Source organism: Solanum verrucosum, unplaced genomic scaffold, assembly GCF_900185275.1.
Source record: "Solanum verrucosum unplaced genomic scaffold, falcon-dt-bn FXZP01000197.1, whole genome shotgun sequence".
NCBI lineage: Eukaryota > Viridiplantae > Streptophyta > Magnoliopsida > Solanales > Solanaceae > Solanum > Solanum verrucosum.
Window position 1 is genome coordinate 1183835 of NW_026020363.1, and position 13805 is coordinate 1197639.

At 36.4% G+C, this 13805-nt stretch overlaps 2 protein-coding genes across 2 annotated transcripts; one reads left to right on the plus strand and one right to left on the minus strand.

Annotated features, from left to right (window-relative positions):
* The first annotated feature begins 597 nt into the window (after window positions 1–597).
* Window positions 598–3949, plus strand: LOC125837786 (replication protein A 70 kDa DNA-binding subunit A). The gene is made up of 2 exons (XM_049516860.1): window positions 598–971; window positions 1995–3949. Exons 1-2 carry the CDS (start codon window positions 712–714, stop codon window positions 3655–3657), a joined length of 1923 nt encoding a protein of 640 aa, XP_049372817.1. The 5' UTR covers window positions 598–711; the 3' UTR covers window positions 3658–3949.
* A 436-nt stretch (window positions 3950–4385) lies between these two features.
* On the minus strand, window positions 4386–4928 carry LOC125837789 (uncharacterized). Its single transcript, XM_049516863.1, has one exon. It carries the CDS (start codon window positions 4825–4827, stop codon window positions 4465–4467), a length of 363 nt encoding a protein of 120 aa, XP_049372820.1. The 5' UTR covers window positions 4828–4928; the 3' UTR covers window positions 4386–4464.
* Between the last annotated feature and the right edge of the window lie 8877 nt (window positions 4929–13805).

Consider the following 13805-nt stretch of genomic DNA (forward strand, 5'->3'; position numbering starts at 1 on the left):
TTAAGAAGCAGAAAGAAAGAGAACCATTCAAGTATAAAATAAGATGAATAATAGCAAAATTGAACTTAAATATTCTTTCACTTTTTGTTTCATTGTTGCCTATATCTCACTTAATACATTTCCAAGGCGATTTATAGCCAAGAAATGGAATTACTTGGTGAAACCTAAAATGAGTTTCTTGGACATCCACACCTTTCTTCAACAAACATATGTTGATTTTACTTAAATAGTACTCCCTCGTTTCATAATTACTTGTCCATTTTTTCCTTTTTAGTTGTCCCTAATTATTTTTCTATTTTGACAAATCAAGAAAGAATAATGTTTTTTTACCTAATATACCCTCAATTAAGTTTTTAATTCATTCACTTCATAATTAATAAGGGTAAAATGATAAACTCATTATGTTAATAATTTTTTTTAAATATTTGTGTTAATTCAAAAATTGAAAAGTAATTAAAGACAGAGGGAGTAACAAAATGGTTTAAAACTATTTTAACATTTTAAAAAAAAAACTTAAAATAAAAATAAGCTAATACAAACCGGGTGGCATTTTCTCATGTTTTGTAAACCCGCTCCGCTATCCATATGTCACTGCCCACTTCTATAAATTCCCAAATTCAAAGTGTTCACGAGAAGTTTCATCAAATTCTCTCAAAATCAAACTATTTCCATACCAGATCTGTTGTCGCTCCGATCTTCCAACTTGCTGGAATGCCGGTGAACTTGACGGCTAACGCGATCTCGGCGATCAACGCCGGTGACGTGAACTCAAAGCCAGTGGTTCAGGTATTGGACATCAAGTTAATCGGCACCACACAGGAACGGTACCGACTCACACTCTCCGATTCTGAGTCCACTCAGCAGGCTATGCTAGCTACTCAGCTCAATGACCGAGTCAAAACTGGCCGTGTTCGTAAAACCTCCGTCATTCAGTTGATTGAATACATCTGTAGCACTGTTCAAAATCGAAAGTATGAATTTATTATTTTCTTCCAGCTTCAATTATGAAACTCTATGTATGGTATAGTATATGTGATTACATTTGCTTCTACTTTTGATTGCATATAAAACTTGCAATATTTGCTTTATATTATGTCTTCTTATTTTACAAGGTCTTTCAATGTAAAATTGATAGATTTCGCTTTGTTTTTGTTGTTCGAAAATTTTATTAGAATGATGATGCCCTGTTAGAGAATTACTCCTTAATGATTTGGATGGTAAAAAAAACAGACATTCATTATGTTTTCTCCCATTTCCATTTTGGACACATTTGTGTTTCTCATTCATACACTAGTCATTTCGATTGTAACTTTGATAGATTTGGCTTGGATTTTGTTGTTTTGACCTTTAAATTGAATATTGATGTCATCGTAGAGAATTATGGCTTAGTCATTTTAATGAGTACTTTTATGCAAAATACAGTACATATATATAACTTCATTGTGTTTTCTCTAATTTTTCTTATATGTGCCTTTGCGTTATCATCCCTTTACAAGTCATTCCGAACATAAAGATAGATCTGGCTTTGATTTTGTTGTTTAAGCTAACGTTACAATTGATCCATCGAAGGAATTTATTTTTGTAATTGGTTCAATGTCCGAGAGTTATTCCATATAATTCGAGTATGCAGTGCAACATAACAAAACACAAGTTTCTTGTAAATATTTGTTTCATTTCTGGTTGGTCGTAATTTCTAAATGGTTTCTACATAGACTAGGGATTGTGTTGGACACATGAAACAGTTTTCCCTGTGGAAATTGCTGCACTGCCAAAGTTGTGTCATCTTTGCCTTGGTGTCATCTTGAGTTGGGTGCTGAAAATAGTTTCCCATAGATTAGAAGAATATGAAATTTCTGTGCATAAGGTACTGTATTAGGGGATTAAGCAAGTGTCTGATTTGTATTATAAGAGAGTAATATCTTATTTTTCCCTAGCAATCTGGATTATACTTTTGATTGGAACTTGGGCTGAGTTTTCATCTTGTTTCCTTGCAGAATCATTGTTGTCCTTAACATGGAAACTATTATACCAGAATGTGAAATAATTGGGAACCCGAAAGTGATTGTAGAATCTAATTTAGGAGCTCAGAAAACTACATCTAATGGAGCTTCTGGGTCTGCAAACTTGGGTAACAATGGTAACTTGAGTGCTCAAAGATCTGCCCAAGCAAGCTTTGCTAACATTAAAAATTTGAGTGCCCAAAATTCAGGTAATAGCATGCAGAACTATCCACCTGCAATTCAACCTGCATATCAACCTCCTCCAAATTACAAAAGCCATGGGGCAATCATGAAGAATGAAGCACCCGCCCGCATTATTCCAATTGCAGCATTGAATCCCCATCAGGGTCGGTGGGCTATTAAGGCTAGAGTGACTGCAAAGGGGGATTTACGTCGCTATAATAATTCTAGAGGAGATGGCAAGGTCTTCTCCTTTGATCTCCTTGACTCTGATGGGGGTGAAATACGTGTGACTTGTTTTAATGCTGTTGTTGATCGCTTTTATGACAAAATTGAAGCTGGAAAAGTGTACATGATATCAAAAGGCAGCTTGAAACCTGCTCAGAAGAGCTTCAACCATCTGAAGAATGAATGGGAAATATTTTTGGAGACAACTTCAACTGTAGATCTCTGTCCAGATGAAGATGCCTCTATACCAAGACAGCAGTTCTCATTTAGACCTATTTGTGAAATTGAAAGTGCAGAAAACAATTCAATCATAGATGTGATTGGAATTGTGACAGCAGTCAATCCTTCTGTTCCTATTCTGAGAAAGAATGGAATGGAAACTCAAAGAAGAATCTTGAATCTAAAGGATCAGTCTGGCCGAAGTATTGAGCTGACCTTATGGGGTGATTTCTGTAATAGGGAAGGTCAAAACCTGCAAGAACTGGCAGAAGCTGGGTTTTCCCCTGTTTTAGCTGTTAAAGCTGCAAAAGTTAGTAACTTCACAGGGAAATCCATTGGAACCATTTCTTCCACGCAACTGTTCATAAATCCAGATTCCGCAGAGGCTCAGACTCTAAGAGAGTGGTTTGATCAGGGGGGGAAAGACATTGCTTCTCAATCTATATCTAGGGACAACATGCCTGTAGGATCAAAAATTGAGACACGTAAGACTGTCTTTCAGATCAAAGATGAAGGGCTTGGTAGGTCAAAAAAACCAGACTGGGTTACAGTTAAGGCAACCATAACATTCATCAAAACTGACACTTTCTGTTATACTGCTTGCCCTTTGATGATTGGAGACAGACAATGTAATAAGAAAGTTACCAGATCAGGAAACTCCAGATGGCAATGTGATAGGTGTAATCAAGAGTTTGAGGAATGTGATTACAGATACCTTCTTCAAGCTCAAATTCAAGATCATAGTGGGTTGACATGGGTGACAACTTTCCAGGAATCTGGCGAAGAGATTTTAGGCTGTCCTGCGAAGGAGCTGTACATGATGAAATATGAAGAGGCTGATGATACCAGATTTTCTGAAATTATTAGAAACTGTCTCTTCACACAATTTCTGTTCCGGCTAAAAATCAAAGAGGAATTTTATGGTGATGAGCAGAGGGTGAAAATTACAGTTGTCAAGGCAGAGAAAGTGAACCATTCTGCAGAAAGCAGATATCTCATTGATTTAATTTCAAAATTCCGTCTTTCTTGAACAAAGGAAGCCATGATAATAGATTCTTATTGTGTCCATCTTTAGGCAATCCATTGTCCGTCTTTTCAGAGAGATTTAGGTAGAAAGTCAATTGATTTAGTAAGGTGATTATTCTTTTCATTGCCATAGAAAGGTATATTACTTGCATTCTTGGTTAGAAATCCCACTTACTGGTCTAATGTAGCTTTAGTATCCATTTCATTTGGAAGGAAGACGGTCTCACCCCTTCCTGTGAGTTGAATTTGCAGTACAATTCATTAGCTTCATCTACAAGGACAATCTTTTTTATTGATTTAGTTAATCTCTCACCATACCCTCCACCCCCAAAATTCATCCTCCACGTCCAACAGCGGTGCTGCTCACTTTTGCTTTCTTGTGAGTTGTAAGTGAATTCTCAACTTGGATGGAATAATCTTTCAAGTGTTCTTATTTTAGATGTATGAAATGGAATTGTTTTTCAATTGTTCTTATTTTATAATATAAAATTTGGATTCCGAGTTGGGAGAAGGAAACTCATCTTTACGTCTGTTGGGAGACATTATCAATATTTGCATTTGCTGGATTTTTTCAGCTATTATGATAAACGCAGCTTGCCTCTTCATGAGTAAACAAGTCATCCACAGGTTTATGAGTCTTAGCTATTGCTATGGCTCAACTGTTAGTTACATGTTTCCTTAGATAGGTGATGCGAAGAAATAAGCTAAAATAAAGAAATCTGAGCTAAGAAATGATAGTTATGTAAACATTTTATTGATCTTGACAGGAAACATGAGATAGATACAAGAAGAGAGTTGAGAATAATGCTTGTTAAGTCCGTTTGACAGGATCAAAATTGGAAACACCAATTATAGCACCAAGAATTGCAGCAAGCACAACTCCACCTGCAGAAATGCTGAGCAAAAAGTTCTTGAGGGACGGTGAAACACCCTCAGCTGCTTCGGCTACGTCGGGAATGACCATGGAAGCAGTGAGTGCAGCTGCTGTCAATCCTGTCAAAGCTTTCTCCTTAAGGGAAGCATTCACTTGAAACTTTGCTACTGGTTTTGATGCTGAAGTAGTCCTTGAGGGCCTTAATGGCAATGGCTTCAAGAAAGCCTCAACTCTTGGTTGTCTCTTGTGACTTGTGTAAGTCAGTGGCATTGCCATGGAAACTGCACAAGTAGAAGCCATAATTTGCCTGTCTTGTTAGGTCTGTGTTGAATGAAAGTGTGGTTCTCTATTTGTTAATTGGTGAGTAGTTTTGAGAGGAAAAAGATTGAGATGATCCAGAAAGGCTTTTCTATGAGAGGTGGAAAATGGATCAATTGCTACCACCTAATCTGCTTATGTGGCTCATTCTACTTGGCTCTCATGGATAAGGTTATCTCAGATTCTGATTGCAACTGTTAAATAGCTTTTACCTGAGGGAAAACCCAAACTGCGCTTATTACATTGGAATTCTTTGGATATATTATATAAAAGGGAAAAGATTCAATTATGCCATCCAACTTTCAGAAAAGACTTATTTCTGTCATTCGTTAAAAGTTTAGCTCATCTATGTCATTATTGTTAAATAAAAGGTTCATCCATGTCTTCTTCTTAACTCCGGTTTTACAAATTCACATTTTACACCCCAAACAAGGTTTAACACTTTTCAATTGAAGTTTTTGGATCAAATGTACTCTTTTTGCTTGTTCTTCCTTAAGAACACATGAAGAACATAAATAACTCCAAAATTTTCAACATATTCAATTCTTCACGAAATCATCTGAAATTTTCAAATTTCGACTACATCATTAATTTTTTTTAAAAATCCAAATTCAAAAATCATTTGGAGAGTATAACAATTTCACCCGTATTAAAAAAACTATTCCAAAAAAGCAAAAATCAATCCCAAAATTTCAAAATTTTGCTCTGATTTGTGTTTTTGTAATTGTTTTTGACATTCGATCTTTGTTCTCTAGTGTTTTTTGAGTCTATGTTCAAAATTTCAAATGATTTGAAGTTGTGGAAAAAGTTCAACCATTAAAGAATGTTGAAGTTTTGAAACTTCGAAGAAATTTCAAGTGAGTCCTGAGTTAGATTGAATTTGGCCTCAAAGGATATTGAGTTTTGGTATCTAGCTCGGAGGATGACTAATCTTGAAATTTGAGGTGATTTTGTGAAGAATTGAATATGTTGAAAATTTGAGAGTTGTTTATGTTCTTCATATATTCGTAGTGTTCTTAAAGAAGAACAAGCAAAAGAGTACATTTGATCCAAAAACTTCAACTGAAAAGTGTTAAACCTTGTTTGGGGTGTAAAAAGTGGTTATGCAAAATTGGAGTTAAAAAAATGGCATGGATGAATCTTTTCTTTAACAACAATGACATAGATGAACCAAACTTTTAACATATGACATAAATTATGAGCCTTATCTAAAAGTTCGATGGCATATTTGAGCCTTTTTTCTATATAAAATCAGACTCATAATTATCGAAATATAGTAGTATCTTCTTTTCAAAAGTATATTAAACCACACTTCGAATTTTATTTACCTCTTTAAATTTCCTTCATAATTTCATGTATAAATTCTATGAAATAAAAATGTAAACAATGAGTAGTCAAAGTGGGACTGCGTGGAACTCCACTCTTTTAAGGAAAGCTACTATCATTACAAATTAATATCTTGAGGTTTGCTTTTTTTTTTTAAAAAAAAAATTTAATTGGTGGAGCTAAGAGCTCCTTTATTTCAATCAATCTGAATATTTACAAGCATAGACCCAAAAAAATAGGCCCAAATAAAAGCTGAAAACAAAAGCATTAACTAATGGGTCCAATTCAAGTGGAAAAGGCATAGCATAAAAGATCCCTAAATGATAGAATTTCCTAATTGCCTCCTCATCACTCTTCTGCCTCTTTCTTCACCGTGTTCTTCACAGGATCTTTGAGGAACAATGCTTTGCTTATCCTTATGTTGTGGGTTATAGATGTTAATCTCCTGCTCTTCTTCCCTCTCTTCATTCGTAGCTTGCAGAAGTAAGTGTTCTTCCCTCTTCAATTCTCTGTTGTAGTGACTTTCTCCCTTTATGATATCCTCTCCATTTGTATTGGTATACTCCGGTGGATGCATAGGACTACATCTCTTTTCAGTTGAAGCACATACGTTCTCAGTCTGGTTCCTATCTGATTCCGTCAACAATCGCATCACACCTTCCCCGAATCTGATTTGACAAGCCTCATTTTTGCTGGTGGAGCTTTTTTTGTAAGCTGTCATAGCTAGTTCTAGGTAGCTTTGTTTGATTCATAGTATGTATGTCCCTATGATGGCAATTGTTGTACAAGCATAGCTGTGTTCTTCTGTTAATTTTCCTGATGTGTTGCCTGGACTGTTATCTTCCTTGTTTTAATCAGTATTGAAGGGATTTCTGCTTTATCCATGTTCATAATTCCTCTACATTCCACTGATAGCTGTTGAAATGTATGAATTTGTATTGCATTTATTTACTCATCACATGCTTCATTTGCCAATTTATCCACTAGTTTATTAGCCTCTCTAAAAACACGTTGTATCTGTGCTTGTGTAGATGCAAGTAACTCTTATATTTCCTGTATTTCTGTATCTGTTGCCATGGGACCTTTCAGTTGTTTCACACCATATTTGTGACACTTAATGAGTCTGTCTCCATAATGTAATTTCTGAAATTATTTGTCTTGCAATGCCTGATGCTCTAATAATTGCAATAGTTTCTACCTCCATATTAGTCTTAATCCCCAGTCGCTCCGCCTCCACATATACAATATCACCTATGTCATTCCTTAGACAGAAAGCATAGGCACTTTCCCCAGGATTCCCCCTGCTAAATCCATGTGTATTGCATTTTAATGCACCTCTATAAGGTTTCCTCCAGCACACTATACAATAATGCAATCTGAGTTTGTACTCCCTAAGTACTCTGACTATCTCCCCCCATTCTCTAGGAACTTTAATCCATGGATATTTCATTTTTATTAGCTGAACAATAGTGTTACACGCTGATTCTTCAACTTAAAAAAAATGATAAGTGTCTGAAAAATATCTCAACTTTAGTCGGATTTGCTGTTGCGATACTAAACTTTCATAAGGACCTATTACCTCTCTAGATTATTTAATACCGTATTTTTTACCCCTTGAACTATTTAATAGTGTATTTTAAAGGCATATATGTGCCCACATGAACACATTACTATTTATAATTTTGCATTATTTTTTATGTCCACGTGGGCAAATATATATGTTTAAAATACGATATTAAATAGTCTAGGGAGGTAATAGGTCTTCATGAAAGTTTAGTATCGCAACAGCAAATCCGACCAAAGTTGGAGTATTTTTTAGACCCTTATCCTTTAAAAAAACTGATATCCATACCATATCTTCTTGCATTTCTCCGTTTCCACAATTCCCATATTATAATGCTTGGTATTGCTTGGAACACGAATTTCACTTTGATAGGAGTGTTTGCTTCCCACCATTCTGTTATCATTTGTTTCAAATTTTCTTGCTGTGAATACCTGCACATGAAGCAAACTTCCTCCACAGCTTTTGGGCTATGGAAGCTATTAGAAAAAAATGTGTATTCTCCTCTTCAAAAACATCACAACAATAACATCTCGAGGCTATAACAATTCCCATCCTTTTCAGATTTTCCTCCGTTGCAATTCTGCCCCATCAAATCCTCCATATTAGAAAATTCATCTTAAAAGGTATTTGCTTGCCCCATAAATTATTCCTCCATTCCTCCTTTTCTTTTCTACGTCTCAGCAATTCAAATGTTGATTTGACTGTAAATTCCCCACTTGTATTTCCCATCCACCAAGGTTTATCCACCTCCTCCACTAGATGTGGATGAATGAATTCAATAATATACTCCATCATTCCTTCTGATATTAAATGTCCCAGCTTTTGAACATTCCACTCCCCATTTGTGATGAAATTTTTCACCTCTATTTCATCCTCCCCGACTCTATGGTCCTCTAAAGAATATAAAGCTCCTTGCTTTGTCCAATTATCAAACCAAAAACTCATTTCTCCCGATTTGAGTTGCCACCAAATGTTGTGGTCAACTTCTTCCCTTTACTCGACCATTCTTTTCCAAGCATGAAAAGCCCCTCTACTTGTGGCCAATACCGGATGCTGTTTCTTACAATATTTCGCCCACATATATGTACTCCACAAAGAGGTAGAGGTTTTGAAATTCCACCATAACTTACTATATAGTGCTTTCGATACATCATATAACGATCTCACACCTATTCCCCCTTCTGCTTTAGGATAACATAATTCTTTCCAAGCTACCCAATGTTTTCCTTTATTTCCTCCTGTCTTACTCCAGAAAAAGCTTGCAAACAACGGATGTAATTGAGTCATGACTCTTTTTGTTAGATTCATAGCTGAAAGAAGGTACATTGGCATTGACGGTAATATACTAGTAATGAGAATTACTTTCCCCCCATATGATAGCCATTTATTCTGCCAGGATAAGAGCCTCTTTTGTATTTTCCTCAACAATTCTTCATAATATACATTCTTCTTTCTTCCATAGAACACTGGGCACCCCAAATATGTGAAAGGGAAATTTCCTTGTCTAATCCCTGTAATTCTCCTTACTCTCATTGCTACTATCAGGGGTGTATTATCATGAAGATAAAAAAAAACTCTTATTGAGATTTATCAGCTCATATTCCCTCAGTATCCCCATCATCTTCTTAATAGACTCCTTCTCTCCCGAACAAAATAATATGATGTCATCCGCATATGATAAATGGTTTATTGGTGGGCTCCATTTAGGCATGCCATATCCTTTAAAATCTTTATCTTCGTGGAGTTTATTTAAACCCCTCGCTAATACCTCCGTTGCAATGATAAACAAAGTAGGAGATAACAGATCCCATTGCTTTAATCCCCTTGATGATTTAATATGGCTGCCCATTCACTAAAATTGAGTACCAATTATTAGATACCAGTCTCCAAACCATATCAATGATCAGTTCTGAGAAACCAAATCTCCTTAATACTTTGGTTAAAAAAACCATGACACCCTATCATATGCTTTGGCCATGTCAAGCTTCACGACCACGTTTTGAAACTTTTTTCTTATGTTAATGTCCCGTATTATCTCATGGGCTAACAAAACATTCTCCATTATACTCCTGCCTTTCACAAAGCCAGACTGATTCCGAGATATAAGACTTGGTAACAATTTTGATAGTCTTTGGTGAATCAATCTTGAAATAATTTTGTTAACAAAAGTACTAAGACTTACTGGTCTCAAATCAACAAAGCTCATTGGCTTCTCCTTTTTTGGCAACAGCACCACATTCGTATGCGTGATAAATTTAGGAATTCATGCCCGCAAAAGAAAGCCCTTACCATCCCTGTGGTATCTTCCCTCACTATTTCCCAACAGCTCTGGAAATATTCCCCTGAAAATCCATCCGGGCCACTTGTGCTATCCCCATTAAGCGCAAACACAACCTCTCTCACTTCCTTCATATTTGGCATTCTTCCCATCTCATCATTTTGTTCCTGAGTGATAATTTTTGGAATCAAATCAAGCATGCTATCATCAACACTTGTGTTTGTTTCCGTAAATTCATCTTCAAAAAATGACACTACCTCCATTCCAATATTCTCATTCCCATTCACCGTATCCCCTTGAGCTGTAGTGATTTCAGAGATGAACAATTTTCTTCTTCTTCCTTTCACATAATTGTGAAAAAACCTTGTATTTCTGTCACCATCTTTGAACCATCTCATTCCTAACTTCTGTCTCCAAAATTCCTCCTCCATACGCATGTACTTTTACAATTGTGCTTCAGTTTTGTTTAATTCCTATCTATTTCGAGGTGATGGATTGATCTCCAGTTGCATCTCTTTCATTCGAATTTCCTCCTCCAGCATCTGAACTTGCTGAAAAATGTCCCCAAATGTCTCTTTACTCCAACATGTCAAAGCCTATTTAACCTTTTTAATCTTTGCTTGAAATTCCAAGAACGGTGAACCTTTAAATTCCACCTTCAATTCTCCTCCACTACCTTCTTAAATTTTGGATGTTTTGTCCAAAGTTAAGAAACTTAAACGGCCGAGTTATGGATTCCTCCTCCGAGTTACATATCAAATGCAAAGGCGCATGATCTGATCCTTGCCTTATCAAGTGTTGTACTTTGCTGCTAGGAAAAAGTTGTTCAAATTCCTGATTACATAGAACCCTATCCAACTTTTTGAAATTACAATCTCCTTTTACCCTGCCATTCCACCAGGTGAATTTACTCCCCATAGCTCTAACCTCTGACAATGCACAATTATTAATACACTGTTGGAAATCCATCGCTTCATAGGTTGTAAACTCTCTGCCCCCTTGTTTCTCTTCTTCATTCAGAATAACATTAAAATCCCCTCCAACAAGCCATTGATGATTTTTTCCGGCTAACTCCTCTAGCTCCTCCAACAACTCTAATATCTCCAAAACATCGCACCTCGCATAAACTGCTGTAACCATGAACTGAACATTTCCAGCTTCAAACCTCATGGAAAGATGTTGAACAATATCTCTTACCACTTCCCATATCCAATCATCATCCCAGAATATCCATATCTTGGCTGGACACTTACAAAAAGCATTTTGAAATCCCAATCTTCTTTTATATTGTTCTAACTCTCGTGGCCCTTGAAAAGGTTCCAACAAAGCTATATATTTGTACCGGTGTCTCCTGTTTAGATCTATCATTCTATCGAAGGCCTTGTGAGACCTAACCGACCTGATATTTCAAAATAATGCTTTCCCAATAATTGAGAAACTCCTCCAGAAGTATCCTTATTGCTCCTTGTTTCAACTTGAAGAGGGAGGTATGGTACAATTTTTTTAACTCCGCTCTTCAAATTATTTATTTGTCTTGGTGAAAGATCTCTATCCCTTGCTATTGTATCAATATTTGCATTCACTTCCCCATCCTCTTCTGTGTCTCCTCTACACTGTATTTCCTTATTCGAATGCTCTTGCAAATCATTTATCCCCTCTTCAAAGAAACTGGAACTTCCTTTATTCTCCATTCTTTTGGCACACCTCCCCCTATGTTCCCCACTTTACTACCCTTGTCCTCACTTTCCACTTGTTCATTATTTGCCTTATCTACTGTTAGAGAAGTATCTAAGGCCTCAACTTCATTAACTGTATCTCCTTTTCTCGACCCCGACTGATCTTTTTTCTTTTTAATGCCACAACTCTCTTTAATCTTCTCTTTTTCTCTAAAAACTTCTTCCACCCATTTTTTTGTTGAACCAAACTCGTTCCCTACATTGTTGTCCCTATAACCCTTCCTTGTGTAGGCTCATCCTCCTCATCATCTAACCTTCCCAATGCGTCAAACTGATTCCCCATGATCCCATCCTCCTTCTCCTTTTGACTTTGTTTTGGATTCCACACCTGTAAAACTTTATTTTGTCCCATTTTCCTTTCCCAACCACCCTTTTTCTTTTTTTGTTCCTTGAATACATCCTCATCTATGTTTTGTACTATTTCCCTTCTCTCCACATGATGCTCTTCCGGTCTTTTATTGTCCTTATCCCCCTTACCTCTAGCACAGTCTGCAACATCATTCCCTTCCTTCTTTGGATATAACTCTGGATGTATTTCATAACATTCTTGTTCATCATGTCCTTGAATATAACAATTTTTACAATATTTCGGGACATAATCATATTTAATATGGATCCATTTCTCCATAACTTCCCCAAATTGTTTTCTTACACCCACATTAATTCTCTTAGGAAATTCACCTAATAGATCCACCTCCACTTTTACCCTTGCACAACTAGGCCTAGTTTGATTTTTCATAGCTAGATCGATGTTTCTGTATGGTCTATCCCCAAGAGGGATTGACCAGGTGAATTGGTTGTCATAACCACCAGAATGATTAGGTAAATGGCGGCGACGACGTTGACTAGGGTTTCACAGAGCGTTTAGCTACATTACCAATTATTTCTTGAGGTTTGCTTCAATCCATAGTTTTTTTTGGTTTCCCATCTAGTGTCCGGTACCACATTGGAGCCCGACTAAATCCAGATTCGCGTCAAAAAGTCCCACATTGGGGGGTAAAGCGTTCCCTAACAAAGGCGACTCTGTATCCAATGTCTACAAATCATATTAGAATGAACTTTCAATCCCAGTGGAATTTTTATGTTCATTTCTTGTTGGAGATCTTCTAGTAGGAAGGCGCAGTGAATATTGTTGATATTTAATTTTGATCTTTTGACGGTAGAGCTGTCAAAATAGGCTTAATCTATGAGGTCGGTCCAACTCAATCTGTTATTGGGGTAGGGTTATGATAGGATTTTTCAAGCCCATTTAAAACTAAGGCTTATAAGTCCGACTCATTTAAACCGTTGACCCTTGAGGCTTGATCGGGCTCGGCCCATGTGCCAAAACTATTTATATAAGGGTAACTTATAGAAATCTTATTAGTGTATGAGTTAGTTACTTAGATGCACGTTATGTTGTAATATTACAAAGTTTATCAAATTTTGGTGTGTTCAGATACATGTATCTCGGGATACATAGGCTCAAAATTATGTGTAATTTGTTCTAGATACACTCTATCCAAGTGAATTCGAATGTATCTAGGATACATAGACAAATATCGCGTTCTCACCTCTCTCCCATCTCGTTCGTCACTCTCTTATCTCGCTCGCGTATTTGAGATGCATCACACCAGATAAATGTATTTCACGTATCTAGTATCCTAGATACATGCTAATCACACTAGATTTTTTGCTAGTGTTACTGAAAAAATACCATTGTTTGCCATATTTGATCTGAAAAATCTTCTCATTTTCTCGATGTTATTGAACTTTAAGTTTGAAAATAAAAAAAGGTCTAACCCTCCCCAGGCCGCAACCCTTCTATGGTTAGGTTGAGTATTTTCAGGCCCTTCCAAATAAAGGGTCGACCCGCCCTAGCTCATCAAATTTGTTGGCCTGTGAAACTTGGGACAAGTAGGGTTGGGCTGACCCTTTTTGACCACTCCTGCTAGTAGGGTTGAAACATTTTGAAGATTTTTCAAATTGTTTTCTCTTTCATAATAATCTATTATTTACGTATTTTAATTCGTGCTCATTATTTACAAGTACATTATGAATTTTAAAATTTTGTTCT

Coding starts and splice junctions, on each gene's coding strand:
- LOC125837786 (XM_049516860.1), top strand. CDS start 712: ATGCCGGTGAACTTGACGGCTAACGCGATCTCGGCGATCAACGCCGGT. Junction 972..1,994: donor AGCACTGTTCAAAATCGAAA/GTATGAATTTAT, acceptor GTTTCCTTGCAG/AATCATTGTTGTCCTTAACA.
- LOC125837789 (XM_049516863.1), bottom strand. CDS start 4,827: ATGGCTTCTACTTGTGCAGTTTCCATGGCAATGCCACTGACTTACACA.